The sequence below is a fragment of the Lonchura striata genome, chromosome 2 (assembly GCF_046129695.1).
Source record: "Lonchura striata isolate bLonStr1 chromosome 2, bLonStr1.mat, whole genome shotgun sequence".
NCBI lineage: Eukaryota > Metazoa > Chordata > Aves > Passeriformes > Estrildidae > Lonchura > Lonchura striata.
In genome coordinates, this window is record NC_134604.1 from 91,912,950 (window position 1) to 91,928,891 (window position 15,942).

Below are 15,942 nucleotides of genomic sequence, written 5' to 3' on the forward strand. Positions count from 1 at the left end.
GCTGCTGCTGCAGCATTTCCAGTCACAGGTTACACAGGATTCCAGCAGCACAAGGGTAATAATTACTTCCTAAGTATGCCTTTTGGGCTGGACACAGCATGAATTTACTGAAGAGATAGAACTCAGACACCTGGTAACATCAGTGTCTGTGCTAGGGGTGACAAGCCTGAGGAGCAGGTCACAGGGAGCAGAGCAGACCAGCTGTGAGCGTGCTGTCCCTGGTCCCAGTGCTGCCCAGCAGGCAGAGCCCAGGCCCTCCACAGGGACTGAGGACACCCAGCTGCACAGCACAGCAGGACATGGACACGTGGGTCTAGGATCCTCACACATTTTTCCAGACCCACCCTGATTTGTAATTACTTTGTGTGGAAAAGCCACAAATGAGCCTCGATCCCCAAGGCAGCAAATCACAGAAATGCAGCCACCCCAGCCTGTTCTCTGGGGGGAGTAAGTGAACCTGCCCTGCCCATAAGTAATTCATTCACCATGTTCAATTACTTCTATGGAGTGTGGGGGCAAAACCCTTAGATACCTGTGAGATCTTCAAATTTAGTTGGGAAATCTCTAGTAAAAATTCGTAACAAGGTGAATATCTTCATCTTAAACCATTTGTGTAGTTAGCCGGCTTTGAATGTAAAATATAAGGTAGTGATGTAATTGGGCAAAATTTAATGGGTAAATAACAAAAAAGAATTGAGTTTCAACAATCTAATGGTTGTTCCTGTCATTCCCTCAGTTTATACTTTAGAATTTTTCTTTTCCCTGGCTATGTTCCTTTTCAGCGCTTTTATGTTATGTTTGTGAGGATGTCTGTATGTAGCACTTATGGCTATTGTGGGATTGTTGCAAAATGTGGAATATGTAAATATTTCTGAAGAAAGGGTGTTCTCTGCTGTTTGATCTTTGTATACTTTCAAGCCTAAACAACAACAAGAAAAGGAGATTTAATCTGTGAAACAGAGAGCAACTAAGAAGCTGTAAGCAATGTCCAGGTGTTAGAAAGACAAATTAGTTGTTGGAAGAATTGCTTTGTTAAGGTTAGGGCTCGATATGTTTCAATGACCTCAGACCCGGGGGAGGTTAACCAAACTTGGGAAGAAGAATATACCACTGACGGTGCACACAAAGAATGCAGAATTGAGATGTCACAAGGACATCTAGCAGAACTTCCAAGATCAAGAAGTAAATAACAAAGCAAACTCAGCAACTGTGCTGAAATCAGCTCCGACTGGGTAAAAGGTAATTCTGGCAGGACGAGATTGTGACCCCTGACTCACAGCCACCGACTCTCAAAAGAAGACTGAAAATGTGGACTAATAAGGATGAGAAGCAATGGAACCATGAATATAGAATATAGAATACTAATTAAGAACAGAACTACGTAACTTGTAGCCAAGAAACATTAATTCCTTTGTTTACTAAAATGGATAAATAGTAAAATATTTTGATAGTTAGGATGATAGTAAAAAAAGCTTTTGATGGTTGGGCTTTGCGAATTTGCTACCCAGGACCCCTTTCAGTGCAGAACTGTAAATAAATCAAATACCTCGACTCTGTGTGTATTAGCCTCTAGCACACCGGGTTAAAGAACCTCTTTTGGCAAGAGGACTACTCTGCATCCGTGTCTACGTTCCGCAACCCCACATCCGAAGGCCTCTGGCAGCCCACCATCAAGGCTTTTCGCTCCTGCCCGCGGTGGCCGGAGAAGGCCGGCACTCGGGCACTCCGGCACTCGGGCACTCCGGCACTCGGGCACTCGGGCACTCCGGCACTCGGGCACTCCGGCACTCGGGCACGCCGGCACTCCGGCACTCCGGCACTCGGGCACTCGGGCACTCGGGCACTCCGGCACTCGGGCACTCCGGCACTCGGGCACTCGGGCACTCCGGCACTCGGGCACTCCGGCACTCGGGCACTCGGGCACGCCGGCACTCGGGCACTCCGGCACTCGGGCACTCGGGCACTCCGGCACTCGGGCACTCGGGCACTCCGGCACTCGGGCACGCCGGCACTCGGGCACTCCGGCACTCCGGCACTCGGGCACTCGGGCACTCCGGCACTCGGGCACTCCGGCACTCGGGCACTCGGGCACTCCGGCACTCGGGCACTCCGGCACTCGGGCACTCCGGCACTCGGGCACTCCGGCACGCCGGCACTCGGGCACGCCGGCACTCGGGCACGCCGGCACTGGGGCACTCCGGCACTCCGGCACTCGGGCACGCCGGCACTCGGGCACGCCGGCACTCGGGCACTCCGGCACTCGGGCACTCCGGCACGCCGGCACTCCGGCACTCCGGCACGCCGGCACTCGGGCACGCCGGCACTCGGGCACGCCGGCACGCCGGCCCCGCCGCAGACCGCGCCGCAGACCGCGCGCTGTGAGGGCGGGCGGCTGCCGGCACCCGGGCCGGCGCCCAGGCGCGGAGGCGGCGCGGGCCCGCCCCGGAACCGCCGCGCGGGGCATTGTGGGCGTGCGGCCGCGGCTGCGGCTTTCGGCGGGTCCCGTGAAAATGGCGCCCTAGGCGGGAGCGGGAGGTGCCGCCCGGTCCCTGCGCTGCCGCCGCGCGTCCCGGCCCCTCCTTCCCTCCGCCAACCCGCCCTGCTCCGGCCCTGCCGCCGCTCCTGCATCCCGCGCGGCGATGGCGACTCCGGACCAAAAATCCCCCAACGTTCTGCTGCAGAGCCTCTGCTGCCGCATCCTGGGCAAGAGCGAAGGTAACGGCGTCCCCCGCCATCGCCCGGCGGCAGCGCTCGGAGCCCGCGGGGGCTGCCCCGGCAGGGCTGGAGAGGTGCCGGGCCCCTCGGCAGGGAGCGTCACCTCCCGGCCCGGGGGTGACAGCCCGGGAAATGCCGAGGGGCCGGGCACGGCAGCGGCCCTGCGAGCCGGAGCCCTGCGGCGGGAGGCGGCTGGAGACGGCTCCGTGCCCTCCTCCGGCTCCCCCGGAGCCTTTGGCCGGCTGCTGAAGGCGCTGTCCTCCTCGGGGAGCGGGGCACCCGTGCCGGGGGTTTGGGCGAAAGGGGGCTCCGTGTTCGGGTTGAGGAACCTCCGCCTCCCGCCGGTGCCTGCTCGAGAGGAGCCATAGACGTGCGCCAGGTCCGCTACAGGTCCTCGTGTCTTGATGCTGCTGTGAGTCTCCCGCAGGGCAATGAATCTCTTGTCTGTTTGCCTAAGTTTCTCCCTTGCAGTTAAGGCGAAGACTGTTTTTAGTAAGCAGTCGGAGGGGTGGAAAGGAAGGCGTGCATCTGCGGAGTCTTCTTTTTAAATTGCTCTGTTTATCAGCGTGGCTCGCTAGATAAACTCATGCAGAAGCTTTTATTGCATCTTTTTTCTTGTATGAGAGATGGCTTTCTCCCTTATTAGTAGTGTCCATCAGGTCTCTTATTCTTTTCTCTCTCCATGCCCCTTTCTTCTGAAAAATCCCTTTAGATATTTCCAGGACAGTAACTAAGACTTTTGAGCATTACCTGTTGTAATAAATTACTTGAACATGGCCTACATGTGGATTATTGCTAGTTTAGGACTCTAGAAAGTGTGTAACAAGATGCAGATACATATATTGTCTGTTTCTCAGACTTTGTTCCCATCTGTTGCAGACAGCATGGCATGGTCTCACACCCCGTCGTTATCTCTCAGTTGGAGAGCTATAGGCTTAATGGATGAACTGTTTAGTGAATGAGGAACTGAAACTGGTAGCATGGCCACATCCAAGGAGTTGTAGTCACTGTGTCAATGTCGGAATGAAGATCAGTAGCAAGTGGTGTCCCTCAGAGGTCTGTATTGGGATTAATCATGATCAATATCTTATTAATAACATAGACAGTGGGCTTGAGAGTGCCTTTGGAAGGTTTGCACATGACACCAAGCTGAGCAGTGCAGGTGATGTGCTGAGGGAAGGTAGTGCCATGCAGAAAGACCTTGACAGCCTTGAGGAGCACACCTGTGTAAACCTCAAGCTTATGCCCGTGAGTTGAGGCAATCCCCAATATCTGTTGAGAATGGGGAATAAGTGGATTGAGGGCAGTCCTGCAGGGAAGGATGTGGGGAGTGGATGAAAAATTGGACATGAGGCAGTAATGTGTATCCTGGTCAGCATATTCTGAGCTCCTTAAAAAGAAGCATGGACAGCAGGTAGAGAGCAGTGATCCTCCCCTCACTGCTCTGCTTTTGTGAAACCCCATCTGCAGTACTGTATTCAGCTCTGGGGCCCCCAGTTCTGAAAGGATGTAGATGTATTAGAGCAGGTCCAGAGGAGTGCCATGGAAGTGGTGAGAGGAATGGAGAACCTCTCCTACAAAGCAGATCTGAGAGAGTTCGGGCTGTTGATCCTGGAGAAGGCTCTGCTCAGAGATGTCACTGTGGCCTTGCGGTGCTTAGAGAGGGCTTATAAGAAAGACATGTTTAACCAAGGCCTAAAGTGACAGAACAAGGGGCAATGGCTTTAAACAGTTATAGGGTATGTTTAGATTGGACACAGAGAATAAAGTTTTTACAGTTGGGGTTGTGAGGCACTGGAACAGGTTGCCCAGAGGCTTTGTGAATCCCATCCTTGGAAATGTTCAAGGCCAGATTGAATGGGGCTTTGAGCAACCTGATCAAGTGAAAGATGTCCCTACCCATGTCAGGGAAAGTGGACTAGATGGTCTTTGAAAGTCCCATCCAGTCCAAACCATCTTGTGATTCATCTGAGAACCTTGGTAAAGTTGGTAGGAAATTGGAAACTTTGTCTTCACTGACCTGTTGAGTAGGGGACTCCTTCACAGAAAACACTCTGTGTAACTCTACGATATTAAGGGTCTTTTTCAACGTGAATAATTCTAATATCAATAGCTGTTGATTGCTATGTTTTGTTTTTCAAAATCTTTTCCTTCTCCATTGCATTTTTAAGTCTTCTGCAAGACAGTATTTTTTTCCCCAGAATCTATAGTATTTCTGTATCAGGAATTCCTGTTATAAGATTTTATCAGAATGTGGCAAATTTCTAGTTTTCCATGTCCACCAAATCAGCAGTAGTTTCTTAATGGTTTAATGCCTCTTGTGTTCTTCTGTAACCACATCTTTCTTTTAGCAGGTGTTTTAACTGTATTTTAAAGGATACTTTACATCAGACTACAGTTCTAAGGTGCTCTTCTAGCTTTTTTTTTTAAAGCTCTTTCTTGCCTTTAACATTTTTCAGAAACTTTTTTCTGATACAATTAATATATGTTCTTGTTTAAGAGTATTTCAAACATTTGCTACCAGAAATCTCAAATTATTGTGCTAATTACTAGGTCTATTTCCAAAAACAAATTAAAAAAAAAAAAAAGGAAAATAGATTATATTGCTTTAGTGGATGTCTTTTCAAGGCCATTATTTCTATAATGTCTAGTCCTGTTTTCTTCATTACTCTTTTCTTAGATTTGGAGTCTAATCTAAACTCAATCTAAGCTTGTTTCTTAGTGTTATCTAGGTCTGTGATACTTTAAAAAGTTAAACAGAGCATGAGAGCAGAAGTAGAAACTTCTGAGTATCAACTGAAGTATGAGTATTCAGGTGAGATGGCTCACTTTTAACAACTTAGGATCTAGTTTTTTTTTTGAAGTCATAGTGTTGATACCTCTCTGTATCTCCTGACTGGAATAATAATTTTATTTACATGCAGTATGTACAAAAACATGCAAGAGAATTGGGTATTTATGTTTTTTAAAATGTTGAACCTGTTTATGTGTGTTGGGATTCTGGTACTGTAGCTACAATCCTTTCTGTGTTTGACTAATGAAAGTGGAAATTTCGGCCAAAATCACAGGAGCTTTCAGTGTTCAACCTGTAGCCTGCTCGTCTGCGCACTTGAGGATTATATGAGGACTTCTTTGAAGTGACAGCTGAAAAAAAGTGGGTTGTCTGCCACATTTATCACCCATGTTTTAATGCATGTGACAGATGGGAAGCCTGTTCTTACCATGCTCTTCATTCCTGTGTTAAGAAGGATGCTAGTGCTGAAACCTCACCCTTCTGAGATAGGATTTTCCTTGAAGCAGTCAACTGTAGTATGTATGTTAGCTCAGTTGTGGACTTCAAATGCATAGAGACTGATAAATTAAAAATTCTGTGAAAGTCTTAGTCATGAAAGGTGTGTGTGGTGGTTTTTTTCCCACCTCCTGATAATCTATGTCCAAGGAATACATAAAAGACAATGAAGTAATTCTGTTAGCACTAGCATCCTCTGTGTTGAGGAAGATGCAGTATCTGAAGGCGGTAAGGAACCCACAAGCTGTTCAGCATCTCGCTGTTTTTTAGGCTTGTGATTCTTGTTCCTTTTAGCACAGGATGAGTTCAAAGTAAGGTATTAGTGTGTGGTTAGTGGTCTGTGTGCAGCTTCTTTGCTCCTGGTCAAGTTAGGCTGTTTTCTATAGACACATCCTCTTTTTTGAAGCAAACTTTACAAGTGTTACCAGTGTAGTCTTTGGAAAGTAATTTATGCTGTTCAAGTACTCCTACAGAGTTCAGGGGCAAAAACCTTAGACAGTTAAGAGATCTTTAAATTTAGCAGAGATAGATCTTTCCTAACAATTCAAAACAAGAAGCTGAAACCATCCATCTTAAATCATTTGTGTAGTTAACTTGCTGTGAATGTGAAGTACAAGGTACTGATGAAATTGAGTGAAATTTAATTGGTAAATAAGAAAGGAATTAATGTTTGGTGATTTAATGGTTGTTCCTGTCTGTGCATTCCCTGAGTTTCTACTTGAGAATTTTTGTTCTCCCTTTGTTCCTTCTCAGCACTTGTATATTGATATGTTTGTGAGGAAGCTACAGCCAGAGGAGCAGATGAAGGGTTCTCTTTATATAATGTCTGTGTGATAATTGTTCACTTAAGGCTAAGGTGGTATTATTCTCCTTCCAAGTCTACTTTGTGCAATCCCCTGCCTGAACCCTTCCATAAACCCTCATCAAGGAATTTTTTGCTTTTGCCTTTGATGGCCTTAGAAGGCTTCCACCTTCTCTGCTAGTTAAAGATTTATGTTGAAGTGAATTTGTGGTTTGATGGACTGTAACTTCAGGCTCTTAGTGGTGGAGCCATCTTCTCTCTCTTCCCCCTTTTGGGATCATCCCCTAAGTAGAGGGCTTGCTTCATTTCCAGAACCAGTCAGCTGCAAAGGCCTAGTTACTGGGATTCATTTTTTTGCAAACAGCTCTGGCTCTGAGAAGTTCATTACAAGGTCTACTGAGTTATGTGGAAGAACTGTTTAGTTGTTTGTTTTTCTTTTAAATTATCTACCTGAAATTTTCTTTCCCTAAAACTAGTGTTTGAAGACCTTTTGTTGCTGTGCTCTAGCCAGTCCTCACAGAGGGGTGTAAAGCTTTGCATGGTACTGTGTGTCTGCAGTCACCCACTGTTATTAGTCTGGGGTCTCTGCCCCTGCTGCTGACCTCTCTCTTCCTCATGTTCTCATAGTGTCTTAAGAATTACTGCACTGGCTTTATATTATCTTCTGTGTTTTTCCAGGCTCTCCACTCACTTTTACACTTACACCTGACCTTGCAGGGAGCTTGCTTACCTGTGCAGTAATTTCTATAATTTTATTTTCCTCCCCTGTGTTTATACATATCTGTAATGTATGTAAATATAGATTTACATATATGTAAATACATATCTGTATTTAGTTATGCTTAATCACTTTAGGTACTGAAGTTATTTTACGAATTCATGGGAAATTATCTGATGAAGAAACAGCCACAGCAGGGAATTTTGTTTGTAAAAGAGAAGCTGGACTTGATATGAGCAAATAATGAAAATCTGAATTAAATAAAATAGAAAACCAGTCTTGCTACAGAGCTGCTGAATTGCTTCAGCAGTTATACAGGCTTGCACGCCTCTTTTCAGACAGTGATTTTAGTCCTTCTGGCAAAGAACTTCTTGTTCTTAGCTGTCTTTCACAAACCTCTTGGTAATCTTAAAACTCTAAGAACTCTTAGTGCCTACAATGGAAACAAATGGAATTGCTGTAAATATTCAAGCTAAATCTATTTGAGTTTGAAAGCTAAGAAGATTTTTGTGTGCCGAAGTACTGTTGGAGTTGTGCATGCTCTAGAAAGTAAAGTAGTATTTTAGTCTTTGGGGAGCAGTTTGCTACCTGAAGTCCATACTGTGGCCTCAATTTAATCTCCAGAGTGTCAGTGGAAGTTTTGTTATTGCTGTTTGATTGCAGTATTTTAAACTCTGGATTATTGGAGTAGATGTTAAAATTACGTGTTGGGGGAAAAGCGTAGAGTTCATTCTAAAGGTGGTAAGGAGGGAGTTTTACCTATATTAATAACAGAGCAGATGGGAGTTGACAGAAGAGGCAAAAATTCACAGTGAGAGAAAGTTCTGAAAAGATTATGAGAGTTGTTGATAGTCCAGGGGGGCAGTACTCTAATAAATCTGTTTACTAGCAAGGCAACAAGAGCCAGCCATATTAACAGAATTAAAAAATAGTCATGTTTCCTGTGCTGTGCATCAAAGTTTGTAGACAACTTTTAAGTAAGGAAAGATATGGGAGTGTGTGTGGCTTGGGCTTTATTTTGTGCTTATGGTGATTTATTTTCCTTTGTGGGAAAAGGGTCTGGAGACTAAAAACAGTTAATTAACAATAAATTTAAAATGCTTCAACTAAAAGCTTTCATCAGCAGAAGTTTAAGATAGTTGTCTAAATTAGAAGACTGTGAAAAAAATTAATTTTACATCAAATACTTCACAGAAAGACTTCACTTGGAAGGTACCCTAAAGGTCATCTAGTTCCAACCCTGCTGCCATGGGATAGGACACCTTCCACTATACCATATTGCTCAAAACCCATCCAGCATGGCCTTGAGCACTTCCAGGATAGGATATCCACAACTTCTCTTGGCAATCTGCTGTAGTGTCTCACTATCCTCACTGTAAAGAAATTCTACCTAGCATGGTGTCTAAACGTCTCCTTTTTTTTTTTAATCATTTCTCTTCCTTGTTCTATTACTATCTGCCTATGTAAGAAGTTGCTTTCTTTTTTATAACCCCCTTTAAGTACTGGAAAGCCACAATACGGTCTCTGCACAGAGCTTTCTCCAGGCTGAACAACCCCAGCTCTCTCAGCCTGGCTTCACAGAAGTGCTCCAGTCCTTTGACCATCTTTGTGGCCTCATGTGGACCTGCTCTTAACAGGTCCAAGTCTTTTTGTGCTGGGCACCCTGGAGCTGGATGCAGCACTGCAGGTGGGGTCTCATGAGGCCACAGTAAAGGAGAGAATTGCCTCCCTTGACCTCCTGGCCACCTTTCTTTTGATGCAACCCAAGATGCATATCAGACTTCTGGGCTGCAAGCACACATTGCTGCCTCATGTCCAGCTTTTCATCCATGAGAACTCCCAAGTCCTTCTCTGCAGGGCTGCTCTCAATAGGTTCTGCCAGTCTGCAGTTGTGTCTGGGATTGCCTCAACCCAGTGCAGCACTTGGCATGTCATAACCAGGCTGGGCCTAGAATTGCATATTTCAAACTCAGTGTTTTTTATAGGAACAAGCAGTTTTGCTCACAGTGCATATAGATTCTCCTCAAGACCAAAGTAGTAGTGCTAATGGAATTTGAGATTATTCTTCTAGTTCACCATTATATGCCATATTCATGCAGTTGCCTTTTTCCCCAGATAATACTTCATAGTAATGTAGAACATTTGATATGAGTAAAACAGAGGAGATACAGCAGCATTACCGTCTTGGCAAACATCATATGTACTCATGGTATATATGAGAAGGTGAAAAGTTTTACAGCTTTCCTTCCCATCTTAATTAGACAACAACAGCACGTGAGGCATTTTGCAAACACTTTGTTATAGGAAAGAAGTTTATTGCTTGGGTTTTTTTCCCTTCAATATGTGTTTTTGGCAGCATCTGTATCTGAAGTAGTTTACAGCAATATTTTTTCCCTGGTCAGCACCATATCTACAGCAAGAGTTTAAAGTGTAATGTTTTACAATAATTTTGTGTTTGTGTTTAAAGAAAATGGTTGTCTGGGATGATGAACAGCTGAATGGAGGGTTTGCTAATCTTTGAAGTCTTTCAAGAATGAAAGAAACTAGTTTAGCTAAACTTTCTTTAGCATGGTCCCATAGTTTAGAAATTGTTTATAGATGTATTTAAATAACTAAATGTCTTATTTTCAGGAAATTATTTTCTCACAATGATTTGGAAAAACAGTTTCAATTACTACTTAGGTTTTTCAGGACTTCCCGCTGCCCTCTTTTGGAAACTTAATTGACCAATAACCAATATTATTTAAAAAAAGTATTAAGTGTATAAAGTGAATTTCAGTTCACTTCCCTAAAATTATAGGTAATGTCAGAAGCTTCTTTATAGCAAAAGTCTTGCTGAATTTCAGCACATCCTCTGAAATACTGCCTTTTTACAAGTAATAATTGGCTAATTATCTCTTTGTATCTTGAACTTTTCCTTTAAATTTTATCTTCAGTCCTATTTCTCCTTGCTGTCTTTACAACCAGAGTCTTTCTATGCATTGCTTCTTTGTATTTTTTTCATGTGCTTGTGTTTTCTTCAGCTTTAAAGTGCTGTTATGTGGCTTTCGAAGTAGTTCAATTCTAATACTGTATTGTGTGTAGGAAAATTTGAATAGCTGTGTGGAGTATAGATCTTTGAAGGATTGATGGGTTGCTTTGTTCAAAGGAGACAGTTTTAAAATTTCATTTTTTTCCTTGTGATTCACAAGTGCCAGTTCTCTGTTCATCTGTGTGGCTGCCTATCAGTGTCATTAATTGTGTGTGTATTACTTAAGGGATATAGTCTGAGGAGAAGTGGCTGTCTCTGTCTGCATTCTCTGCTCTGATCAGACCTCTGGAAATCAAGTCATGATCACTGTTGTTTTACCCCTTTTGGTTTCAGACAGTTGCATCAGATATATTGAGCTTGCTGTTATGTAACAGAGTCATGCTGTAATCATTTTCTGATGAAGGATGTTCAAATAGATAGATGGCTGTATATTTTAAGTATGTCTGCTGTCATAATGATGATTCTTTGAGGAGGGAAGCAATTAGATGTTAGTTAAAAACTGTGTGAATTTGCATTGTACTGACACATCTGTAGTTATGTTTAATCAGTTCAGGTACTGAAGTTATTTTATGAATTAATGAGAAATAATCTGCTGAAGAAACAGCCACAGCAGGGAATTTTGTTTGTAAAAGAGAAGCTGGATTTGATATGAGTAAATAATAAAAATCTGAATTAAATAAAATAGAAAACCAGTCTTGCTACAGAGCAGTTGAATTGCTGGTGCAAATAAGCAATGTATAAAGAGCAGATAACTTTTTCCTTGTTTTCAGTAGTGCAGTAGATTTAAAAAGCAGGATTTGTTGGATGGAATTGTAGTCTTTAAACCAGAGATCTTTCTCAGATGCCTTGTTAGGGCATATGGAAAAGGCTATACTCAATTTCAGTGCTTTAACAGTGCTTTAGTCTTATTATGGTTGATGTTGAAATCGAAGGCTGTTACAGGAGGGAATAGATCTTCCTTAAAACTTCCCCATTACAGGAAAAGCTTGTCCCTTTCCTATCTGCTGCCAAGTACGCAGTTGAGGAATTAATGGAACATGTACTGTTTGGGATAACTTTGTGCCAGTATTTGACTTTAATTTAATTGACCATGCAGAATACTTTTTGAAATCTTGAGTTCTGTTATGACATGCATTAAACTTAAGAATTACACAGAAAAGCTTCTTCATACTGGGCTCTTCACACCTAATTCATAGGTAGCTGGACAATTAAATGTTTATATTGATATTTTAAAACCATTTTGCAGTTAAAAGGTTGCTTAGTCTAACAGTAGAGGAGGCATTTGTCATAGAGATTTATTACCTTACAGTGATAGTAGCATTTTCTTCTCTGACAATACAATACTCTTGCTCCTTCTGTAGGCCAGTATTAAATGTTAGTGATTTTGTCTGAGCAATATTTGTTTTCCTGATTGTGTGAATTGGTTAATGCTTGCTGTTCTACAGCTGTATTCTGGTGGAGTTGGACCTGTGGATGATATTTATAGTACAAGATAGTATAAAATGGACATTCAAGAAGAATGTAGGGCATTCAAACACAATCTATCACATTGTGATTTTCACATTTCAAACTTCTTTCCATAAATTTTTGAAGATTTTAATATATTTAATCAATATTCAACTCCTAGTATCTCCAAGACAATTTTTTTTCCAGTTGCAAATATTAGTTATTTTAAGAGATGATAAACACTTAAAATGTGTCTTCTTCTTATGGTCCTTTACCTTATTTCAGTTTTCTGTTCCTTTTGTACATACTTGTCCTGACCAGCACTCTTTGCTGCATTACTTGGCGGTTTTCCCTGAGAGCTGACTGCTCAAGTGGCTAAATAAAACACAAAAGGATGTGATGCATTTGCACACATAATTGTTATATACAGACAATATGCAGAATTACTTAGATGGGTTTCTTTCCCAAAGTAAAAAGATTCAAATATGTGTCAAGCACACTTGGATATTTTCTTATGTACCTTTTTCCTTGTGCTATAGCAGTTGTTTCTAAATAAGGAATAAAAATATGCCCGACCTTTTATAAGGGCACTTGACATGTCTGTAGGCTTATTGTTTGATTTTCACGTCAATAAATGGGGATATGACTGTGCTAGAGAAGCATTAATACTAACCTGGCCCTATCATGGTGTTACCAGACTGTTAGTTTTCCTGAAAAGCAAGATACTTGCACTAAAACAGTGCTGTTCAACAAGATTAAAACCAGAATATTGCATTAGGAAGAAACAGTGGAAGGAGATCATTGATTTGTGACCTCTGTGTTAGTATGCACATTATGTATTGGGATGTGATGCTGATGTCTCTGAGCTGGCTTTGAACCAAAGGGTGAAACCATTCAAACTGTTTTAAACAAAACCAAATCTAAACCCAAGATGCAAACTGGTAAAACCACTGTTGTGGGTATCTGAGTGAAGATCCATGTGTAGGTAGGGAACATGAGTGTGTTGCTGTGGTGTGTGAGGTGAACTGTGTGACTGTGTGGCAGGTCCCACAGTATTTCTGTCCATGCAGAGGGGAGGGGAAGAGCCAGTTAAGTGGTTAAGCTCTCTACTAACTGAGTAGACCTAAGTGTCTGTTTCAGCTCAGAATAGGAAGGGCTTATTCACAAATTTTGGTGCAGTTATTTGTGCAGTGTGTACAGGTGAGTTGTGTTTGAAATATCACATTAATACTACGCTAAACTGGATAAACTGGACTTTACTGCCCTCTGGTTAGAAGTGTGCCTAAGAATTGCAGTGCGTTATCAGGTCTAAGTCAGGTACATTTTTGCTGTTTCAGACATAGCAATGTAATCTCATGTCTTTTTTTAAAATTATTTTTAATAGAACTGTAACACTCTACTTAATTGAAAGAGTTTTCTTTTTCTTTCAGCTGATGTAGCCCAACAGTTTCAGTATGCAGTGAGAGTTATTGGAAGCAATTTTGCTCCCACTGTTGAGCGTGATGAATTTCTTGTAGCGGAGAAAATCAAGAAAGAACGTAAGTGCATTTTGTTCCTTTCTTAAAAACACAAAATTCTTTTTGAAGTTAATCAGGTTATTTCTCCAAAAAGGGGACAACTGTACTTCACGGATTGTTATCTAATCTATTATTAATGTTTTCTTCCTGAAAATCTCATGATGTAAATGCCATTAATTTCCTGGTAAATATTCCTGAGTGGCTATTTGTATTCACTGCTCAGATTTTTCTGAATACTCAGCTTACACTTTCTTTGCTGCTTTGTGTCTTAGCCACTATGAAGGCAAAGAGTAATTAATACTGCACTCCATTCACCTTAATAGTACTTGGAAATTATGAATTCATAGTTCTTCTTAGAAGAGTAAAAGACTCATATTTTTGAGATGTGTACTTCAGGAATATTGCACATTGGCACAATTAACTTCATGAGCACCTGCGTGAAACTTGCTAAATTACTATCCTGGGAATTGATGGAATGGTTTGTGACTTACCTGACTCGCCTTCAGTTTCTCCACAAGTTTTCTGCAACCACGTTCTTAAAAACAAAATCGCAGACCATGACTTTGTAAGGGATATTGCATTTCCATTCCATTGTGCTCTCTGCTGCTCTGAGTCAAGTGTTGCACTGTGTGTATCCAAAGGGGATGCGATGAATTCTTCTTGAAAAGCCAAATATTGCTTTCATCAAATCTGCTGCACAGTAGCATGTCCAGAAACAATTATTTGAATTGTGCTAATGATATTAAATCTTCATATTTGAGCTTTGAATATTCAGAGATTGAATTAGGATAACTGACATTAGTGGTTATAACTGGTTTAAGGTCCATGTGTATTTTTTGCTAATGCAGAGCTTCTGTGATTTGCTGATAGACAAATAAGCCCATTAGAATTCCTCTAGCTACAACTCCAAAACGCTGAAATCTACAATATATACTTTCTACCATGCTTTGGCTACTTTGTAGACAGCACAGCACTGTCTCCCTCATCTTCCTCCCCAACTTCATCTGGATATATGTCCTTACAACTTTACATTTATTTTGGAGATACTACACAAATAATGACTTGCTTGGCGAAGTGTACTTACCAGGGACATTTGATGCTAATTAAAATTTCTAATACTTAATAGCTATTTTTCTTAACACTGAAGTTTCTTCAGATGTCTTTATTGCCTTGATTTTCTTTTAACGTGGCTCTTTCTGATGCAACATAGCTTTTTAAGAAATCTTAGTTGGAAGCTGTGTCTCCTCTGAGAAGGTACTTCTGTAACTGGCATTGATTTGTGACTGTTACTTTTGTAATACATGAAAGTTGTGTGACTGTGGAATTCTGCCTGACTTGCAGCTAATGGCATTACTACTTTTTTCCTTGATTTTATTGCAAAAAATAGAAACAATTACACTCTAGTCTTGGAGTAATTATATGTAGTTTTTATACCTTCTTTAATGATTATCTGCTTTACTTGTGTTTTCAGTCCCTTGGGTCCCTAAATATACTGAATGACTAGACTAGACTTTACCAGGACAAAAAAATGTATATTTTGATTGAATTAAGAAAAGCAGGTAGTTAAATTGAATCACTTGCATTGCAAGAGTTCTCAGGGCTGGAATGCAGATAAGATGAAAACAGTGTTTAAGTAAATAAAATGAAACAGTCCAGCATCATGAAGCTTTCTTGGTTGCATTTTATAATTTACCACAAGTATATGCTAAGACATGACTGTTACACTTCTTCACTTCTTTCTAATTTTTAATCTTTTTTTTATAGTTGTGCGACAAAGAAGGGAAGCAGATGCTGCTTTGTTTTCAGAACTCTACAGAAAACTCGGTTCACAGGTAGTTTAATAAATGTGTAAAGAGTAAATAAACTGAAAGCACTCATAAGTAAGCATCCTTCTGATGTTAGAGTTGTTTTGGAGAGTGCTCAGGTCATGAACAATATTTTTTCTGGGAGGTTGGTTAAATATTCAAACAGCTTGCCTAGGAAAGTTGTGGAGTCTTTACCCTTAGGGACAAATCAGAACCTGACTGGACACTGTCATGGGCAACCTGCTGTAGATGACCTGGCTTTAAACAGGGGCTTTGGACCAGACAACTTCTAGAGATGCCTCTCAACCCTAGCTATGTTTTTACTATTTGAGTCAAGTTATATGAAGAGATACTTCATATGAAGAAAGGAACTCTATAAAAGTAGATTCTTTTATATGTAAAACTGATGAATTTTCTCATTTATTTTACAGAAATGCCTTGCAGTGTATTGATTTTACTAATGTAATACTCTCATGCATCTGAATTTTTAAGTGCTCCAGGTCTTTTAATGTTGAAATTTAAAAGTTTGCTGACTTGGATGGCTCTAACACCAGTGTTAATCAAAGAGCACTGCATGCCAATATTCTGACAAAAGATGTTAGTGTGTGGAAAACCTGAG

General features: G+C 41.7%; 1 protein-coding gene across 1 annotated transcript in view; it reads left to right on the top strand.

The window, feature by feature from the left end:
- Positions 1-2,463: 2,463 nt before the first annotated feature.
- Positions 2,464-15,942, top strand: part of TUBGCP3 (tubulin gamma complex component 3) — a 48,681-nt gene continuing 35,202 nt past the window's right edge. Inside the window, exons 1-3 of the mRNA XM_021545531.2 lie at positions 2,464-2,715; positions 13,432-13,539; positions 15,283-15,350. Of these exons, the coding sequence (XP_021401206.1) occupies positions 2,640-2,715; positions 13,432-13,539; positions 15,283-15,350 (252 nt within the window). The 5' untranslated portion in view covers positions 2,464-2,639. The remainder of the gene's footprint in view (positions 2,716-13,431; positions 13,540-15,282; positions 15,351-15,942) is intronic.